This window comes from Triturus cristatus, chromosome 2_2 (genome assembly GCF_964204655.1).
Source record: "Triturus cristatus chromosome 2_2, aTriCri1.1, whole genome shotgun sequence".
NCBI classification, from domain to species: domain Eukaryota; kingdom Metazoa; phylum Chordata; class Amphibia; order Caudata; family Salamandridae; genus Triturus; species Triturus cristatus.
The window spans coordinates 19,412,710-19,435,124 of NC_140582.1; the positions used below are offsets into that span (position 1 = coordinate 19,412,710).

A 22,415-nucleotide genomic window follows, 5' to 3' on the forward strand; every position below is an offset into this window, starting at 1 on the left:
AATATTCAGAGGTTTTAGGACAAAAAATGATCTCAACTTATTCGCAAACTTTAAATGACTAAGAAGCAGCACATTCACAGGGAGACGGCTGTATGAAGGAGCCTCCTGAGCGCTTACTTCAGAGTGCATGGCCACTCTGGTAGTTAGCGCCTAAGGTGGACCTGGACACTTCAATCGCCAGGTCATATGGTTGCTGGGTGGCCAACCAGATGACCGGAGGGCTGGCAGGCACAGCTTGACGACTTCAAAATCATGTCTTGGCTAAAAATCACCAGTGGCTTTTCCTTTACAATAAGCGTTTTCAGTGACATTTTATTCTCAAGGCCGATTCACCCATTGGACAAGTGTGGGTTTGCAAACTCAGTGAAACATGTCACAGGCCAAGTAGGCCTAATTTAAATTTCGCACAGACCTAATGTTTACCATAGTGCATCCGTTCCTAGAGTACATTCTGATTAGGTCTTATTTCCTTAGAATGTTACCATTCATGCAAAATGCACGCAAATGGAAAAACTGAGCATTTTATATTGATGTAAGAGCATGGAGTACAAGTAGTCTTGTTTTCTGTCCAGTACAGAAAAGCAGTCACATATGTGACACTGCAGAAAATCACAGAAAAAATTTACCTGATCAGGCAAGCTGTGCGACTATGAACAGGAAGTGTCTCTTGGGTGCCTTTTCTCATACCCTTATTCCTCTCCCCTCTCTTCGATGTCAGCGCCGACCCGTCTTGGACGTGTTTAGCTCTGTCAAAGTGGATGAAGATTTGACAGTTCCACGTCCTTCCCGAAGTAATACATTTATCTACAGTTCAGTGGCGACTTGAGTGTGACACAACCAGCGAGGCTGACAATAGCTACATAATGAAACCAACAATCTAGCCAAATGTGACACGCAAAGTGCTGAAGAGTTTGGGAGACATTGATTCCTGAAAGGCTGTCAGCCCACATAATAAAAGACATCAATGACTTTGTAGCTGCAGACTATATGCCCATCCAGATTAAGAGTATTATAATATTTCGACCAAGAGGCGATCGCTCTAGTGGAATGTGAAGAGAATTTACACATGTTTGGATGTGAAAATCAAGGGGATACAAGGAACTGCTGTTATTCACGCACAGGATGTCCTATCTTTGCCAAGGAATTGGGTATGGCGAGGTTTGAGGGAGCGGGGGACAAGTTATTTTTCATATTTGTGCTACGCTGGCACTAATGATGTAGCAGGTACAGCTTTCAATTAAAATTGCAATTTTGTGGTCTGTTTATCTTGTTACATCTGAATTAAAGCCAATAAAAGGTTTAAAAAAAAAAAAAAAAAGGAAAGACTACTTCTGACACATTTCTTTATAAGAATGAAGATAACGTTACAATATTCAGTCCAAAAAAGCAGATCAAAAGCAATATTCAGAAAATGAATTTAAGAGAAAAACACTTATTATTTTTAACCTATGAATGCATTTTAGGGCAACAAATGACCGGGAAAAAACAAAGTTACCTGAAGGCAGAATTTGGTCTCGCTCTTTTAACGTAATCCATGGCCTCTGGGGAAGCTGTTCTGGGTGAACTAAAACAGATGAATAGCTTTTTATTATAAGAAAACATGGGTTAAAAACGTAGACACTAAAGCTACACATTCAACTTATGTATTTAGGCTTCACTGCTATATAAACCGCAATTTACGGAAGCTTCTCTGGAGTCCTACTGTTACTGCACACAGTAGAAAACACACATGTGCAAACATAGATTAGCATCACAGATATACATGCAATTTGCTTCTCAAAAACTAAGATTATAAAGACCAATATTTCAGAGTCACTAAGTAACCTGTAACCATGCAAAACGCTTGACAAGTATGTCAAATGAGGTTCATTGTGTTACCCTGTGAAGCTCACCAACACAGAGTTTAGCCAGAACAGCAGCAATGAGCAGAATAGGCTTCTTTATTAGAAACATTCTATCAGTAGAAGCAGAGCTAATCCATGACAAAAAAATGAAAATATCTGGTAACTTTCACATTTCTTTGAGGGAAATGAGGTAAAATCAGTGCAACGTACAGAGAAAAAGAAATCTTTGTTTCAAAAATTCATTTGCAAAAAGTGATACGAGCCAAGGGATTTATGTGCATTAACCCTCAGCCGGATGGATATGCTATGACCCACAGAGTTGAGTAGATAGCATGTGAGCCTCCAGAGCTGAAAAAACAGATTATGTCTCACCGTTTCACGGTGGCTACATACGTACTGAGAATTCTTCACATTTGCAACATACTCTTACAGGATTATATTTTATACCCGGGGCTTCTTTGACATCAAAAATATCGGGTAATACCACAATGAAATACAATTAGAAATACGCTAACCTAGAGTATACAACAATAACAGGTAACCTATAAATCATTAATTAATGCAATTATTACGAGTGTTAACTAAGAAACAATCCCTAACAAGCATTTACAATGCAATGGTCTCGGCCTTGGTAAAGTTAGAGCTATTGGCATTGCTCATGACATTATTTTTGTTTATGTGTTTGTTTTTAAAACATTTAAAGAAACGGCATTGTCATGAGCAATGAGCCAATAGCTCTAACTTTAACAATGCCGAGACCGTTGCATTTAAAGAAACGGCATTGTTATTTACAATGTCAATAGCTTAATCACTCTCAAAAGCGAGATTTATTATGCGAGCATTATTTGGGAAGTTTGGCAAACCCATAATTATGAGGAAAACGCTGCAGCATCGCAAAATGCCCGTGGCCCAGACTAATATGCATGATGAGTATTTGGATCCCATGCCCATTCCTTCTTTGTCCTCTCTGCTGAAACTGCTCTCTGAAGTGTCAAATTTTATTAATACTAAACAAAAATCGCACTACCGTGCCAGGGCCAGACTTGGCGTTGATAATGATTGTTTGAAAAGGGAACTTTGAAAGGATACGAACTTGAGCAATTCTGGTTTCAAAATACAATAGAACACTGTAGAGGCATGCGTCTACCGACTGTTATATATAATTTGGGATATATTTCTTAATCTGTCGAGTTCAGCCACTGCATGATTATATTGTTGTCTCTTTTTGAAACTCAGGAGCAGTAACATTGTCGTGGTGTCACTAGGGCTTCAAGTGGATGCTTTCTCAATATTATATACAAGCCACAGTTACTGTTAATTTATCTTATGCAACTAACAACGATTGACAAAGCCAATAGTCCTAACTTGTTGTAGGTAGCATGTTACTTGCTGTATCAATATGCCTGGTTGCAATGACAAAAGAGACAGCAAAATACAATTCGTATCGACCCGGCGCAACACCGTCCCCCACCCATGTTTTTTTATCCCACTTAAAGCCCTGGGTAGGATACTCAACAACAGGGCCGAACTGGAACCCCAAAGTAGGCCTGGCAATTATGTCGGACCAGCTGGAGGGTCATGGGGGAACATTAACTAGCAAGTCGTCAAATAGCAAAGGAAGCCAGCGCCGGGCATTTTACCACTTTGTACTATCTTACCAGCTAGGAGGTGACTCGCTGGTCTCAGGCCCCCTCAATACATCGTGCCACATCTGTTACAAAAGCGAAGAGTTACGATAACGTGAGGATATCACTGCCGCTGTTCCACCACATCTGCAGAAAATCGGCCCCTTCTAGGCTCCTCCCTGCATTGTTTACAAGATGCGACGGGTGCAAGCGCCAGCCCCCTTTCGAAAGAAGCGGAGGTCAGTAAACAAGAGCTCTGCAGTGAACGGAAAGGAAATGTGTTTATGCCTAACCCTTCCACCCAGCCCGTGGGAGAACCCTTTTAAATTGTGGTAGGAGTCACCTCAACCACAGCTGCCAATTGACTCCACGTCATAAGTGAGACGTTTCGTAAGGTTTGGTTTTTTAGCCAAAAACCAATGAAATTCTTAGATCGAATTCTTTTAGCCTTTACTCAAAGATACTACAAGCTTCAGAATGCCCCCCCCCTCCAAACCTGGGTGGCTTAAGGTGTCAACATTTGTAAAAGGGGGTGCCGCACATCTGCACGTTGGATTTCAAAGTATGTAATCCTCCGAAATGGGAAGAATTAGCACTAATTATATTGCATGAATAATAAACCTGCATTTACATCGCTTTTATTCTGAAAGGCTTAGGTGCTATATAAAGGCATGCGTGAGAGCCAGTCAGCTGTATTTAGAGAACACGCGTGCCAGGTCAGAGGACATGCCTGAAAACGTGTGATCGTAGGCAGAGTTTCGTTTCCCTGCAGTGCCTCTGCCCAACACTGGTGTGAAATGGGGAGAGGATGTGGCGTGACGATCAGCGCTGTTGACTTTGGTGCTGGGGGGGTCGGTTTCCATTCTCGGCGTCGGCTCAGCATTCTGGGCAAGTCACTTAATCTCCTCCCTGTGCCTACCAAAAATGTATTCGTTTTTGTGTGACATAACTGGTGCTCATGTAAAGGGCTCCAAAACCTTCGGGTCGAGCTAGCGCGATATAAATCTTCAACAAAAAAAGTGATATTTCAGTGTTCAGTAAATGGATAAAACCATCAAATTTAACGTAAAACCAATACAATGACACTAAGGGCTCACTAAAGTAAACTCCTGGGTTTCACAGGGAGTGGGGAGGGCGGGGAGGGTGCTTGCAACAACTCGTAATTATTTATGAATCATGCGGTTAATCACTGAATCAAAAGTACCGGTCAGAAAAAATACCGTGGCACGTTGTTTTCCAGCACAGACTCGCTCGCCCTGTAGAAAAAAAAACAAAAACATTTCCTTCAAGCACATCCAAGGGGAGGCCGGGAGGGGGTTTGTTTTTTATTCGAATTGCTCGAGGACACTGTAGGCTGTAAACAACCAAAAGCTGGCCTCAGCCAACCAGGGGAAATCCCAGCATACCGGTGCAGTCACTGTGGTTAGGGAAAGCACCGCTCCTCGCACCTCAATGGCTGAATCTGTTCATGGAATCCAGGCTTCTTAGCCTATGGCAGGCAGCAGCGTTAAGCATCAGCAGAGTTTCGTTTCCCTGTAGTGCCTCTGCCCAACACTGGTGTGAAATGGGGAGAGGATGTGGCGTGACGATCAGCGCTGTTGACTTTGGTGCTGGGGGGTCGGTTTCCATTCTCGGCGTCGGCTCAGCATTCTGGGCAAGTCACTTAATCTCCTCCCTGTGCCTACCAAAAATGTATTCGTTTTTGTGTGACAAAACTGGTGCTCATGTAAAGGGCTCCAAAACCTTCGGGTCGAGCTAGCGCGATATAAATCTTCAACAAAAAAAGTGATATTTCAGTGTTCAGTAAATGGATAAAACCATCAAATGTAACGTAAAACCAATACAATGACAGTAAGGGCTCACTAAAGTAAACTCCTGGGTTTCAAAAAGGGATATGTATAATGTAGAATCTTTAAAAAAAAAAAAAGGACAGAACACTACAGGCTTTCAGTGACACGGAGTCTGTTTTCAAGCTAGGGCACCGGAAGACACCACCGCCTTTCTCCGAGGCTGAGAAGAACTGCCTCGGAGAAAGGGAGCGTCCTTTTCGGATTCGGGGGCGTGTTTTGCTGTTGTCTCCTCCCTGAGACTTCTCGCAAAAAACACGCCCCCCCGATCCGAAAAGGACGGGGCATAATCGGAGTGACTGGACCTCTTCTCCAGTGGCTGGCCAGCATTTAAGAGGCCAGCCAATGGAGAACAGGAGAGAAGAGGGGCGGGTGCAAGCCCCTCTTCTCAAAGACATTAAATCTCCGGACTTCCGGTCTGCCGACCGGATGGTCCCGAGACCTAAAAAACAAGCAAGTTACTTATTTTCTGTAACACTCTTTCTGGTGTATACTCCATCAATTGTAGATTCTTCACCTTGTCAAAACCCCTAGGTGCCCCACTGGATCCGGAGATTTTAGCACGCTTGTAGGAGATTTTGTGAGGCTCTGTGTCGGGTCTGTCCTGCACTGAAAGTGATATCGGGCCACAATATAACCACCACCACCATACATCAAAGTCAGTTTCTTTCCGATATCTGTCTGCGCCATCAGACACAGAGATTTCAATGATCAATTGTGTGGATCTATAAAATGAATCTTTTTAATATGGACTAAAGGTGTCCATTCCATAGAGTGGGGAGGTGAGAGTCTGTGAGGAATCAGCAGTAAGATAGAGTATCCACCAGAAAGAGTACTACCAAAGGCAAGTAACTTGTTCTTCTGATGGATACCTCCAACGGCACATTCCTTACCTGAATAGTTACCAAAGCAGCACCTCCCTAGGTGGGTCTTTTGAATTGCTCAGACCAGAAAAAGCTTCAGGACTGAACAGGCAAAATGTGCTTTCCACTGGACTTGGCTTATCCACGCAGTAGTGCTTTGTGAACGTGTGGACTGACTCCCATGCAGCAGATTGGTAGATGTCCAAGAGCGGCACTCCACACACCAGTGAAGAGGTGGCAGCCCTGGCTCTGGTGGAATGAGACTGCAGGCCTTCTGGAACATATTTCTTGGCCAATATGTGGCAGATTTTTATACAAAGGACAATCCGCATTGAGATGGTTGGTTTCTGTACTGCTCTACCCTTCTTTGTTCCAGAGAACCCATTAAAATGGCAATTGTTACCTGATGGCCCCTGGTGTGATCAACATAGAAGCTCAGAGCTCTTCGGGTTTAAGCAATGGAGTCTTTCTTGTTCCTTGGAAGGCTGAGGAGGGGCAAAGAACGCTGGTGGAGTAATAAACGGTCCAATGTGGAAGGGTGTGGTAACTTTCAGGAGGAACGTCACCTTAGTCTGTAGTGCTAGCTCATTGGGAAAGGAAGCGGTGTTTGGCTGCTGGACAAAGTGCCAGTAGCTCACTCATACGACGAGCAGATGTGATCGCTATGAGGAACACGGTCTTCAGGGGTAGTCAACTTAAAGTACAACTGTGCATTTGCTCAAATGGAGTGCAGGGGCAGAGGTCGGGGAAGGGGCTCAGGGGATTGGGTATCTTGTTGCCTCTGGGGACCTGGACTCTGTTGGCCTCATTGCCGACCTCTACCTAGAAAAGAATGGGAGGTCTGTTGTTACGATGGCAAAATCTGTTGCAGCCTCTGCAGTATCCCTCTTCCAAAGTCTCGAATAGGTCAATACTGTTGGCGGTAAATTCCGTACAGTTGGTGCAAGGCCAAGAGTGTACACTGTTGATTTGCGGTCTTTGAAGTGCTCTAATACGGAGTCTACCTCGTCTCCAAAAAGACTGGTGTGATCAAATGGCACATCCATGAGAGATTGTTAAACATCACTAGAGAAGCCTGTGAACCTTATTCGTGCATGGGGTCTAAGCACCACACTGGTAATAACTGCCCTACCCAGACAGAGGTCAGAGGTGTCAAGGCCCAACCAAATCACATAACCACAAACTTTGCCACATCCTGGGCATTCAGAATTATTCTTTTTTTTAAAAAAAAAATCTGTTTTTATTGTTTTATAGATCCACACATTGCAATCGCACATCAGTGATTAACATTTGTACCTTACATCATATCGCCAGTCCCTGTGCTCCCATAGTTTCTCATGACTAGCCATTCCTTCTTTACAATCTAATACAATATAGGTCACTTCACAGAAGAGAGCTGGATGTACACACACCTGCATTAATAGGATCACATTGTCAGTTCTTTTACGCTAACTTTTTAGCAATGTAAGCCATAAAATTAACAACAAGCCATCGCAATCAAACCCCCTCCCCCCTCCCTCTGCCTCCGGTGTGTCCAGACTTCTAATCGCATAATCTAATATGTTTATCAGTTCCTTCAAATCTCTTTTTGGAATATTTTGGGGGACAATACCTACTGCTCTTCGTACATCCCACACTTCCCCATTCACTCACCACAGGGCTAGGCCCTTATTACCATCTCTGCTCCTTGATCGATCAAGGGGAACCCGCTGAAGCCTCCCCTGCAGGGCCCACCTCCTAGTCAGTATCGGGTATTTGTAATCCTATCACTAGGGATTCCCACGCTCTTGCTGCTTCCATCGCCTTCTCATTATTAGCACGCATAGCCTGTTGCAATCAAACTGTACTCTCACTTTTGGCCCATTTGAGTAGCTCAGATTTCCACTTCCCTATAGTAGGCCTTCGTCGTGACTTCCATTGGGCCGTGATCTCTCTCTTAGCCAGCAGTAGGCCTAGGTCCAGAAACTTGCTCTTGATTTTTGTCTTAGGAGTATATGGAAACCAATGTAATATACAGGTACCCATGTCAGTGTCTATGTGGCGCTCTGTAATTCCACAAAGCAGTTCGACTACCTCCTTCCAGTACGTTCCCAAATGTCCGCAAGTCCACAGCATATGAGGTAACTCTGACCCCCCCTAAATTAGTGTCCGTCTGAAAATATCGATTAATCATTCAGAATTATTTCTTGAAGGTTGGACTGAAGGTCATCTGGCACTGCAGGCAAGATATCGTTCACCAAGGCCCACAACACACCCCAAAAGCAACCTGAATTAACAGACCGGAGGGAAAGGCTGGCAAAGAATATCCATTCATCGAATTAGTCCACCGTTTCGACTCTGTATGGTGGAGTGGTGAGAAACACAGTTGGGTACAGCTGATTGATGGAAGCCTGAACCATGCGACTCTCTGATGTTGGGTGCTGCAGGGGGAAAGGTGGGTCCGTGGGAGATAGCCTGTGTCGTCAGACTATTTGTCTGCTAAGAGGAGGGTAAGATCCTAGCTTCGCCCAGGTGCTCAAAAGAGTGTCTGGGAGGGCTTCATTAAATGAAAGGAGTGCTTCCGAAGAGGTCTGCCCTGGCTGCAGAACCTCACCAAGTACATTTGCTTTAACCTCCACTGTGGGAAGCTGAAACTAAAGAACATCTGCCCCTTTCCTGATCACTGGGGAGAGGAGTTGGCCTAACGGCTAGGGCGGTCGACCTCGAATTTGGGGAACCGGGTTCGAGTCTCTGCAATGACGCTGAATATCCTGTGATTCTGGGCAAATCACCTTATCTCCCCATGCCTACCAAAAATGAATGTGTCCTCATTGATCGCAACTGGTGCTATGTAAAGCGCTGTGATACCCGATACCTTTGGGTCAAGTTCGCCCTATATAAAACTCCGTAAAATAAATTTATTAAAAACCCTAGTGAACGAGGCAAAATTCTCTGCTGAGAGCCCAGGTTGAGAATTGAGGGCAGTGCCAGGTGAAGTGTTGAGGCCACTGGCCTCATGGAGGACTAGAAAAAGGAGTTCATCATCATACATTTGCGATATATCATCTCCAACATCGTCTTCATGTGGCTCTGGACAGGAAAATCGGTGAGCTAGAGAAAGTGTGTCAGAATCAGAAAAGGGTTGCACAAGAGGTGGAGGAGGGCAAGACTTTGCTCGCGGTTGCAGCAGATTTGCGGACTAGTTTGAAAGGACTATGGGCTCTTCCTCTCGCATTGTTGCTGCTGGCGTCGATACAAGGGAAACCAACATCATTTTTAGTGTTGTATGTAGAATCAGAGAGGGTGTCAGTCCCAGAGTCGGGCACACCCCAGAGTGAGGTTGAGAGGCACAGTCTGAGACGGATCAGACAGCAGTAACCAGACTGAAGGTCTCCATGGATCCATTGGGCCCAAGGCACAACAAAGGGCCCCAGAAGGGTTAAAAAAATATGCAACACAGCTTCCTCGAAAGCTAGAAACTGCTGTGGTGATGCCGATGAACCAAGGAACTCGGGATTGATCAGGACTAGAGAGAGAGTTGGATCCATGGTAGGCGATAGGGACAGATAATTTGAGGTACCCCAACATCCATGTGACTTCTGACAAGAATGGTGGGAAGAAGGGGAGTCAAGTTTGGACCTCAGGTTTTTATTTTGGACTTACCTGAGGATTCAGAGTGGGATGACTATCTCTCTACAGAAAGGCCATGAGACCAGGAATGCGTCTGCATCCTCGACTTCAACTGTTACTAGGCCTTCTGGGCCTTCCTAAGGTGCTCGGCAATGTAGAGTTTGACCTTATGGATCCTTATGGCCTTCAGAATCATCCAAGTGCATTTGTTGCACGACTTCGAGTTATGTGAGGAGCCAAGACACCAGGGACGGACCTAGTGAGGGTTTATTACTGGCATCTGTTAGTGGCAATCCTCACACAGTTTGAAGCCTTTTGTCTGAAGGAGAGTGTTGGTGGGGGAGACCGCATGGGGGCACATGTACCCTGCCAACTAGACATTTTTGGGAATAGTTTTCTGTAAGGTGACAGATCGAGGAAGTGAGCTTTGGATCAGCATCAGAAGGCTCAGAAGGAAAGTGAAGTGTGTGTGTGTAGTTATACTGTGGGCCCCTAAGTCAACACCGTGGCCAGACCGTTTAGAGGCAGAGCCGCACAACAGCATCTCCAGGCACATGGGAAAAATCTCCCGAGCCAGTCTGGTACTTGGGAATATTCACAAGGTGAGGAATAAGCGGTTAGATGTATACATCAGAAATTTTAGATAGAGGCTTCTAAAATTCTGTGGTAGATGCTACTGATTTCTCAAAGATGTATCCCAATATCCCATACCTGTTCCTCTTGCTGGCTGCTGAGAACTCAGCCTGCCTTTTGCCAATATGCCAAGTTCATTGGCGTGATGCTCTTCAGTCCGTCCTAGTGTACCCTACCATACAATATTTCTCTACTGAGCTACTATCCTGAGCTACTAATATCTGGTTTTTTTTACACGGTCATAGTGAGTGATAACATTTACACTCCATTTCCTACATTGCAAGTATTAGTAAATGTGTGACTAGATGTTCTTACGTTTACTAAGAGAAGCATAGGAAATACAAGATTAATATAGAATAAGGAAAACCAGCCACGTTTGTAGAAGGGAATATAACTTGTGAAGCAAACATTCCTAAAGTAACAAGTAAGCAGCGTATAAATAGGCCAAGCTAGGGGCTGAATAAATAAACATAACAGGTCTGTTAAACAAAAAGCATCAGTGCTTGTTTTCAAATGTATTTGGCTTTTAGGCAGGAATACTGTGGACATCATGAATTGTCAATGCATTGGTCGTAACTACTTTATGTGAGCAAATCTTGAGCATTGCTGTCATATCATTAGCATCTAGTAATAAAATGACTCATCAAAAACGTTCATAGCCTGAAGATAAGTAAAATATAACTATAACTTGCTCCTCAAAGAACATGGTTCTACATTTTTTTTATTTTACCGAGTTTTATATAGCGCAAACTTGACCCGAAGGTATCGGGTAACAGAGCGCTTTACATAGAACCATTTGCGTTACATGAGGACACATTGATTTTTTTGGGGGATTTATTTTTAGTTAGGCACGGGGAGATTTAGTGATTAGCCAGAATATCAGTATATTCAGCGTCATTGCCAAGACTCAAACCCAGTTCCCCAGATTCGAGGTCGACAGCCCTAGCCGTTAGGCCAACTCGTCTCCCCAAGAATTCTAAATATTTGTAGCAAGATTATGTCTAAACAGCACTGTTTATTTTCAAAATCCATAAATGTGTAGAAAAAAAGCAAACTGAAATATGCAGGGTCGGAGTTTCCCCATACCCTTTTTCCTGCACCTACAATTTGACATGATGAAAATATGTCGATATCAAAAAAACACAACCAGAAGAGCAATTGAAATGGATTGATTATTTCCATCAAAAAAGATTAGAAATACAATACTTTAGTACTCTTGGTGAATACTCCCTAGTGCAAAGTATACCAGGCGGTTTAAGTTCAAGTTTAAAGCCTACCTTTAGAATAGATCCTAAGGAATTTTTTAATAAACTGTATAAAAAACAAGTCACTGTATTTAGTACTATTAACCAAAGAGAAATTAGCAAAACTCGCACTGAACTTGCTGATGAAATCAAATCTCTGAAAAATACTTTATAGAAGTAACTGGATGATTCAAAATGGGATAAAATCCTCACAATTATAACAAAATTAGACTGGATAACCATAAATATGATGACGAACAAAGAACTATTCATAAATAGAGTTGTGACAATTTGACTCCTTAAACAATGAAGTATACAGTTGGTCAGACAGATATTACTTGGAGAACATTAGGTTAAAGAAGACAACGTATAAGCAAGATACTTTCTCCTGTGAATTTATGTGATGAGAATTTGTCACTAAACAACCCAAGGCCTTCTGGTGTAAAAAAGACTAGAACATCTTATCAGTAATAGTTTTCTTTTTTTAGAGGAAAATCAAAGAAAAAAAACAAGGAAGGGAGGAGAATAAAAGATTTGAGATTAAAGAAGACCTCATAGCAAATGTGTTATCACACCTTTTATCGACATCAGAGTATAGAGCTTGGAAGAGATCTCTTCAACATCATAATTTAACATCAAGGAGTTTTTGTTAAACTCATCAGGAAGATGAAAATTAAACTATTCTTCTCAACAACCGCTCAACTTTGGGGGAACAGCAAAAAAAAGTGAATGGATTTGTTAAAAGGAGTCAAAACAAATAACGTATATGTCACTACATGAACAGCAAACCCTAAAAAATGTAGGATTATGTGAGAAATGAATTGTCAGAGAAGCTGAGAAAGGTGGCACCACTCACCTAATGCACAGGGAATACTATGAACATAAGGTTGCTCAACATTTATCGGATGAAACAACTTACATAACATTGGAATATGATCCAACTCAAGCCACTCATTGAGGATTACATAGGTCATTGGCACGGCCGAGGAAATCGGATGGCTCAAGAGTGGCACTAAATAATTCTTATTAAAAGGCAATCATAAAGTCATATTTTACATGCCAGTGATAATACACACAAGATCTATCCTTTACACAGTTAGTACTGGGACCGGATTTGATCATTCAAATTATTGCTATCTTTATTCACCCCTCCACAACAGGTAGTGAAACACAGAGAGTCATTAAACAAAGAAACAAAGGATTTTGTTGAAGAAATTACATAATTATGAAAATGAGAATGAATGGTTAAAGTGTACTATGTTTATAGTTTAAATACAAATATTCCACAAAAGGAAGGCGTGGAAGTAAGTGCATCAATCAGTTCTGTTAAGATCAGGCACACCTGGAAAGAATAAAACATTTATTGTAATATGCACAGAATAGGAATCTAGACAAGATTCACACAACAAAAATATATTTCTGTACTGTACTAATGAGCTGCACAGTTCCAATATAGTGCCCGAGACACAACCTGCATATTAATAAGAACAACAATACAGCCAATAGTTGTGACTGCCTTACCAGTGCTACCAAACAACAGACCAAAACACCAACATACAGAAACCATAATAAATGCCTGGAATAAACAATAGTGCAAAAGGAACACAAATATATGTACATACTACAGTCATCAAAATGGTGGTAAGCCCTGTGCCCTACCCTATCCAAATATATAGCTGTCGGCAACAGGAAGCTTCAGAGACTAGAAGGCGTATGAAGATGGGCGATTGAGGGGGATTTGTAAACTTCTGTACCAGATGGGAGACTGAAAATGCCAACTACATACGTATGTGAGAACAGTGACAATCGGAAAAGTTGGTCAGACTTACCCATGGAACAGCATATACACGAGATAAAGAGGAAAAGGGGACAAATTACTCACCAGATTATAGGAGATGGAAAAAGAATTCACCAGATTATACAGGGCCTGTTTACTCAGAATAGAGCGACCAAAAGAAACATTGAATAATGATTAAAAGATCTTCACAAACTATCAAAACGTAACCAGAAATGCTGAGTTGCAGATGATTAATTGTAAATGTATACAATGGATGTATATGGAACCAAACTCATATAAGGACTATGATGCTGCATACCAGGCTCGCCAGCTCTATGCGCTGCCGTATGTGTAGCTGTGAGCTATACTGGGTTATCCTTGCCGCGCTTCGGCCCGCACCCTGAGCGCGCTGCTGGCGTTCGGCCACCCGGAGGCCTCTACATCCTGGGGACATGGCGACGTCCGTTGGGTCACTGGCTTGGGGCTTGGGTGGCAGCCGGCATAGCCGTGGAGTGGGCTAGATCACAGCGCCATCCTTTACCGTTGATAGCATGCACCTGAGACACCTCTAAAACTAAAAAGCACATACGTAACATTCCGCGCCTACTCCCTTCACAACGCGCACACCCCCTCTTCTGCGCGCATGTCATCCTGCATAATGCCGCCGGACCTCCGGGTTGTCGGCTAAATGGCTGTGTTCTCATATCTGGAGATGTACACTTTATTTAACTGCTTTACCACCTGGACGGTGACTGTGCGTTGTAAGACGACATAAATGTGCACAATAAAGGTTTTCAAAAAAAAAAAAAAAAAAATGGAACCAAACTCATGCACACTACTGACCAAAAACAAAACGATTCCTGACCAAAACACATGGTTAAAGGGGACTTGTGTATGGCAAAGGCAACCTAACTATGTCAAAAGTGACAGATCTGGGGAGACACAAGCTAAAATAAGAATCAGGCTACAGTGGAAAAGAGGGGTGAAACCAAGAACTAAGACTTGGAAGACAGTCCAAGTTAAATGGGTAACTGCGGAATGTGGAGTGAGGAGAAAGTTGCAACACCATACAGGGGAGGCAAATGGAGTAATGATTTGAGAAGCAGTATGAAGGGAACCAAACCATCAGGAGGATGTACTATCCGAGTTAGAAAGAACAAACTCATACCAAGGAAGAATGAAGTAGCTTCAAACCAAGTAAGAGCACAATGAGTCTGTAACAGAACTGTCATTGCAAAACTGTACTAAATAAGCACAAAGCATCATAAATGTGTGACCTATGGGGATATAAGTTACTCTTGTAAAAATGTAATATTTCAGAATGAAACCAATAAAAAAAAACTTAAAAAATACAATTAGAAAAATATATAGCTCTGACTTTAACCTTCAGAGGAATGCAACTGTGATATCTATCGGATTATATACAGTTCCATCCTTTGTTTGTTTATATATAGACTAACACAAACAAAAACATATGCCACAGAATCATGACTGGAAAGCAAAATTTTACTTAGCCTGCAACGATTTTTTCGTAGCGTGTAGTGCTGTATAATCATGTGCTCTGCATACTCTTGTCAGCTATTCTTGTGCCTGGACGTTCACACTTCAAAGTTGTTCTAGCTTAACTCTCAGTCCACAATGCTCTAGAACAACAAGCATTGGCATAGACAATAGGTCTCGCTTTTGGGACCTTCTAAGTATTTAGTTATGCAGCACAATATCCTTGGTGCAACCACATCAACTGTTCCATGGTAAACACTTATAAGGTCCCAAAGGCGAGACCTATTGGCTATGCCACAGCTTGGTGTGGTTGTGTGTGTGGCTGGTTGTGTGTGTGGTTGGTTGTGTGGTTGGTTGTGTGTGTGTGGTTGTATGTGTGTGTGGTTGTGTGTGTGTGTGGTTGTGTGGGTGTGGGTGTGGGTGTGGTTGTGTGTGTGTGTGTGGTTGTGTGTGGCTGTGCGTGTGTGGCTGTGCGTGTGTGGCTGTGCGTGTGTGGCTGTGCATGTGTGGCTGTGCATGTGTGGGTGTGTGGCTGTGCGTGTGTGGGTGTGCGTGTGTGGTTGTGCGTGTGTGGTTGTGCGTGTGTGGTTGTGCGTGTGTGGTTGTGCGTGGTTGTCTGAGTGTGTGTGGTTGTCTGAGTGTGTGTGGTTGTCTGAGTGCATGTGGTTGTCTGAGTGCATGTGGTTGTCTGAGTGCATGTGGTTGTCTGAGTGCATGTGGTTGTCTGAGTGCATGTGGTTGTGTGTGTGGGTGTGGTTGTGGTTGTGGTTGGGTGTGTGGTTGGGTGTGTGGTTGGGTGTGTGGTTGGGTGTGTGGTTGGGTGTGTGGTTGGGTGTGGGTGTGGGTGTGGGTGTGGGTGTGGGTGTGGGTGTGGTTGTGGGTGTGGTTGTACATGTGTGTGTGGTTGTGTGCGGTTGTGTGTGTGTGGTTGTGTGTGTGTGTGGTTGTGTGTGTGTGGTTGTGTGTGTGTGGCTGTATGTGTGGTTGTGTGTGAGGTTGTGTGTGTGTGACAGTAATACTAAAAGCATCTCAAAATAAAGGAACACAAACATCGAGTTTGTGGAAAGAAAAAGCACGTTGTAAGTCAAACGGGTGCAGCAAAGCATTAACACAACAAAACAAAATCACTTAGTGAAGACTGAGTGCTGATAATGGATACACACAGCCCATCATCTTAAGAGTTGGATTGCAGCCAATGTGCACTCAAACCTGCCCCCTCCTTGTGAGTTGCACCCCATATTTCATGAGTTGTAACTGCTGCACCCACCATAGCACTTTGAGATCCAAAGTGCTACATAGGTCTAATCGATTAACCAGTCGCCAACATGCTGTGCTTTTAAAGAGAATGTGACAAAAGTTTCCAGCTTCCTCATCATGTCCTCATGAAAGCCCCAACGAAAGGACTCCCTGAATGGTGCAACGGACATGAAGCAGCCGCTGCCATCAGAAATAAACACTGTGAACGTTGTCCAGTTTCACAGTAACATTTCCTTAATGTTCTTTAAGTCACAAAACAGTAATACTAAAAGCATCTCAAAATAAAGGAACACAAACATCGAGTTTCTGCAAAGAGAAAGCACATTGTAAGTCAAACGGGCGCAGCAAACATTAACACAACATGTTCTTTGATGTTTGATGTTCTTTGAACGAGAACATCAAAGGGGCGCCGCGCAAGTGATCGCGCGCGAATGTGAAAGTGATCGCGGGCGCTTAATGAGCATGACGCGGTTTGCCAGCCTCTGCTCCTAAGCGCGCGCCCGCGCACATGCACTGTAGCTCTAGGCTGGCTATGGTAGCATTTTTTGAGCCCTCACAAAAAGTCTCGCCAGACCAGCGCATGCGCTGGGTCAGGCGAGACCTAAAAACGACTCATCCGATTGCTTTCTGCTCAGTGGGATAGCAGTGTAAGCGGAGTGGAGTGTCGAAGGCAAAGAAAGCATAACCTAATGAAGTGGAAAGGAAAACATCTGTACTCACCGTTGGCCTCTGGGACGGAATGTGGGGTTAGTTCAAAGGACTACCTATCCTAAATAAAGGGATCCTCTATGGTCAACACCTGCATCTAACTGATCCATTGCAGAGGTGATGGCCACTCAAAAAGGTCATAATCCAAGACAAAACTTACTTTATGTCACAGGAATAGTGTGGTTCAAAAGAGGAAACATGAGCCGTGTGAGGACTATATTTAAGTTCCAAAAAGAGGCTGCCGGTGTTCTGGTATGAATTTTTGGGGGCTCTCCATGAAGGCCTCAACAAAAGGTATTTTATGGTTCAAAACTTTTAATTAAAGTTTGATAACGAACATATACCTCACCTACATCCAATAGGCTGGTGATGGGGAGAACCTGTGAGGGGAGAATCAACTCAAGAGAGAGGTGGGACCAAGGCAGGGAGGAGGGAAGGGAGGCCGGGTGGGGGGAAAAGCGGGAAGTAGGGAAGGGTCAATGTGCAAACATCTCCAGTAGGGACAAGTCCTTAAAGAGGGCAGGAGATAATCGTCCACAGGCGGGATAGAGCTCCAACTCAGTCTCTAGGCACGGAGGAGAGAGTATTCAGTTGCTCTGAGTCAAAGGACCTGTAGGTAGTGAGGGCAAGAAAATTCTTCGAAGTCCTGCGCCAAGAAGCGCACACAAGGTGTCCACATTTTGTCAAACTGCAGCGGGGTGGACTCTATGGCCGCTTTGAGTTTTTCCATCCCCAGTAGTCCCCACAGTTTTTGTAGCCAGTCCGCGTGGGACAGCGTGCTATCTGTGCCCTAGTTAGCTAGTCAGTTGCCACGGTGGGCTAGGTACCAGGAGTGAGGGGACTTTGAAGGTAAGACAGAATGGTCGGAGAGCGCACCCACTCCCATGTCACCCTGAGAGGTCGCTGTGCCCACTCGAAGGCTGCCAGGAAGTAGTCTAATCTGGCTTACGTCTGGTGAGCGGCATGGAAAAAGGTGTAGGTGCTTGTAGTCAGGTGGCATCCCAGCCAAATGTCCGTAAGCCCCTTTTCCTGCAGCCTATCCATCCCGTTGGAAGAAAGTGTCCCAGTCAGTCCCGTTCTTTGGGCTCAACGGTCCTGATGGGAATGCGAGACCAGATTGAAATCCCCTCCCACCAGGAGGTCCTTATCTGTTGAGAGGAGAACCTGACTGAATGCTGTAGTGATAAATTGTTCCTGATGGCACTGGCTGCAAATAAGGAGGCCAAGGTAAAGGACTATTGACCAAAAGTGATTCGTAGTGATGGCAAGCACCCTGGGATTTGCTGGCAAAGAGAATGGCTACTCTGGCCTGTTTGCTGGGGCTAGAGGATAAGTGTTATGTCAGGAATCATCATGATCGTAGTCTTTTCAAATTGCAGTTAAGGAGGTGGGTTTCTTGCAAAATACAGATGTCACAGTCTGAGCCTTTTTGCAGTAAAAAAAAGTGTTGCCAGGCATTTCACTGGTGCAATAAGCCCTCTAACGTTGGGGCTATCTTCTCTATGAGGTAGAGTAGCAGTCAAGTTGTGAGGTTGGGATCTTCAGTATGGGTTTGTTGGGACTCGTTAGTCGTAAAGGGAAGATGCATGCATTGAATGGGCAAGTGTAGAGGAGGTTGGGCCGGTAGCAAGAAGGTCTCAAACTGGATCGGAAATTGTAGAACTTGGATGCTTCCAGAACGGGAGCCATCACAACTGTCCTGAGGTGGGTGAACTCGCTGATGGGGTGAACTCGGAGGGGAATGCCCACATTCCGTGGGCACCCATGTAAAGCCAGAACTAGTACTATTTAGCGCACACTATGCAGACTGCTATTCCTGGGTGGTTCAGGAGGAGTCTGTGAGAGCGGTTAGGGTCTCCTGAGGGTGGCCCTTAGGCTTTGGGCAGGCTCCACTGCAAAGCTGGTTGAGGAGCTCAGAGTGCTCTCTACAGGAGTCTGCGTCAGTTGGACCGCAGACCTTCCTTCTAAGCGACCACTGCCAGCATGCCCCATGCACTCTGCGGGGTTGAGGCCTGTTCATGTCTGCACTGAGGTCTGAGGTCTGAGTCATGGGAGGTTGAATCCAAACCTACGACCGCCTGGACCTCTTCCATAGTGCGTACTGCCCTGGTCTCCTTGTCCCAGACAAAGAGAAGTCTAAAGGGTTGGCCCCATCTACATTTAACTGCTTTGTCTCAAAGGAAAGTGGTCAACCCACAAAGGCAACGGCTGCGTTGTGGAGGGTGAGAGAAAGGTAGAGCCAGGACCTGATTGCCCTCGAACACGAGGGAGGGTGTGGGTCATCACTGCAGTCTGGAGTGTCTCTCTCTCTCTCTGCTTATAATAATGGAGGCAAGTAAGAATGTCATGAGGCATACCAGGAGAGTCAGCAGGTTGTCCTGCTCTGTGGGTGTGGTCAAGGACTATGTCGGTTTCGCTGAATAAGGAGTGGTTTGAAGAGGCGTGTGACTAGGCCTTTGCGGTCTCCTTTCTCTGCTTTAAGGGGCATGCCTTTAATTCCGATACTGGATTGGCACATTCTGCTTTCCTGGCCCTCCAATTGTTAGTGCAAAACTAAGTTCTGTTCCTGCGGCCCAGGATTGCTCGCCTATGGTTGTCCAGTTCTTCTTCTTTGGCGTCACTACTGTCCTCTGAGGTGGCTACTCCTTGGCTTAAGTCTGCCACCTCCCTCCGGACCTCTTTCATGTCTGCCGCCACTTCATCCCCCAGGGTCGTAAAGACTTCCTGTAATTTTTTGAAGACGGACTCAAGGTAGAAGCTAGTGATGGGTGGATCTGGGGTCTCCTGCTCAGCAGTCGGCAGCCATGGTCTTGAGGGGTGTAGTTGGGAAACTGCATACTGGGTGGCAGATCCGGTTTTCTAGTGGCAGTCTTAGACAGCATATCTTTCAGGGTGGAGTCTTTTTTCGATTTATGGGCCGACATTGCTATTGTCTTGCCACCTTGGTCTGGTACTAAGGGATGCAGCAGCCGATGTGGAGTGGAAAGGTAGTGGAGGGGGAAGAGGAGGAGGGAGCCTGCTGGATAGCTGCAGAATATTGCAATAAATTATGTAGTGCTTCTCTGTCCATCACCCCTCCTGCAGTAGCCCCACACAGTTGTGTAGCAAACTGGCTGGGCACAGTCGAGTCCTCCCCACTTCCAGTCACACTTACGCCTCATGGTGTGCCCCCGATGGTTAGACCACACTATCTTGGTGGTCCACCACAGGTAGTTGTCTAGGATCTTTGCAGTCAGCATGTGCGGTCTCTGCAGCCTGGGTAGGGCAGAGCCTTCGGTGCTCACCAATGTCCCCGGGTGAAGAAGTCGTGTGTGCTAGGAAACCGGGCCTAGATGAGACACATTCACACCGCCAAGCCCCTGTGGCCGCCAGTGAAGGTCTTGCTATGCCCCGATGCGACTTCATCTGGCCCCCGGAGGACGCAAGGGGCGGTCAACATCTGGAGGGTTAGAGTGCTGCTCCCCCGGGCTACATCTCCCCATGCTCAGCTCCAGCAGCACAGCAGAGTCAGCTTGCTGCGAGGCAAGACGGCCGCCATCTTTGCAGTGGGGCCACAAGGTTAGCAATCACGGCGATCACCACTAGAAATCCACGGTCCCCCAGACAGCCGCTGCCTATGATGCGACTCTCGGCAGGCTCCGCCACCCACCCGCGAGGTTTCGGGTAAGTTTGGGCAACTCAGTGTGCAGTTTGCCAGGTCAGCACCATGGAGCGAAGCAGAACTCCTATGTGCACGGTCGCCATCCTGGACACGCCCCCAACAAGAGGTATTTTAAAGGGGAAAAAAATGCAGTCTGTTTTGCATGTATGCTGCCACTACAGCTAAATGTAAATATTTTCTTTTATTTTTAGTGTTTTCTACAGTGCACACGTGACCCATTCCTGGGTGTCAGAACGCTTTTCAAATCAGCACCAAACAGTTTTGATCACATTTGACAAATTTACGTTAATAACATATTCAATCTTACTAGGCGGCCACTAGGGTAATAGTAATACACGTCATGACATACTTGCATATAAAAAGTAATGTACAATGAATATCCTTTCTAAAGAAAACCTGGATTCTGACTGGATGCACAGTTACTGGCAACATATCAGTAACCAACTTGCTTGATAGAAGTATCAACATTAGCCCTTGACTCTAGCGCGCGTATCTTCATTAGCTATCATCCTTGAATCTAGCATATGGATTTGAGAATCCATGCAGGCCTGACAGAGGTCCATGGGTGAGACTCGATGAAAACACACTGACTTGTGCTATCCAGAAGCCATTTCTTTGATATTCGCAGTACAGTCATCCTGCTTATCTCCACCTGTTCAGGCATCTGAAAATAGTATATTTAGGGATGTTTAAAGGTCTCACAAGAGTCACAAAAGGGCCGTAGTTAGTTACGGGAGAAATTTACTCAAGAGAAAGGTCTTGGCCTCTTTTTTTATTTGCGAGACCGAAGTAATTATTTTAATATTTGGTGGAAGCGCATTCCAAATTCTTGGTGCCACTCCCGAGAATGCTTTATCATATGTTCTTTTCTTGCGGAAAATTGCTGGTTTCAGTAGGAAATCTGCGGCCCCCCTTGATGATCTAAGGCCTCCAGAAATCTTGATTTTCTGTGCAAGATAAAGCGGTGTTTTGTAGTGTAAAGCTTTGTGTGTAATACACGCCATCTTTAGCTGAATTCTTGCCTCGTACGGTAGCCATTTGAGCGCTTTCAGATGTGGAGTGATGTGGTCAATTTTCTTCTACCCGTTACGAGTTTCGCTGCAGCATTGAAGCAGGCTTTTAGTGGGGCTGTTGAGATCTTAGGGAGCCCAGCTAGAGTTGTGCATTCATACTCAATCCTCGAGATGACCAAAGCTTGAACAGACGTTTTCAGGTCGGCAGCGTCAATGAAAGGTTCAATTTTCTGAGATGCTCAAATGAAATCGGGCGTTTTTGCCATGTTGTTGCTGTGTGCTCGCATGTTTAAATCCTTATCCAGCGTGATTCCAAGAGACTTGGTAGAGTCAACTAGAATTGGAGTACCATTTAGAGCCGTGATCCTTTTGGTCCATTCCTTGATCACGGAGTATTTAGGGGGGAGATCAGAAGGAATTCTGTTTTCTGTGAGTTAAGTTTAAGATGATTGAGAGAAGGCCAATGGACGGTCTTTTGTTGGTTCATTATTTTGATCTCTTCAAGCGATGTGATCTTCATATACAGCTGAGTGTCATCTGCGTACATGTGGAAGGAGATGATCGCCTGCTGCAGTATTTCTGGGAGTGGCTCAATGTACAGAAATAATAGGGATGGGGATGGAGTTGAGCCTTGAGTGACTCCAATATGACTCGGGGATGGAAGGGATAGATTGTGGTTCACTAAGAACCTTTGCAATCTGTTCTCTAAGAAAGAGTGAAACCATTTTAGGACTGTCCCTGAAAAACCCATCCTATTCTCCCATAGGTCTAATAATTTGCCATGGTTTACGGTGTCAAATGCAGAAGATAGGTCGAGGAGGACTAGTAGAGCGG

General features: G+C 44.7%; 1 protein-coding gene across 1 annotated transcript in view; it reads right to left on the reverse strand.

The window, feature by feature from the left end:
- Nucleotides 1-22,415, reverse strand: part of CNOT6L (CCR4-NOT transcription complex subunit 6 like) — an 844,987-nt gene that overhangs the window by 518,749 nt on the left and 303,823 nt on the right. Inside the window, exon 6 of the mRNA XM_085640943.1 lies at nt 1,496-1,564. Coding sequence (XP_085497069.1) covers nt 1,496-1,564 — 69 coding nt within the window. The remainder of the gene's footprint in view (nt 1-1,495; nt 1,565-22,415) is intronic.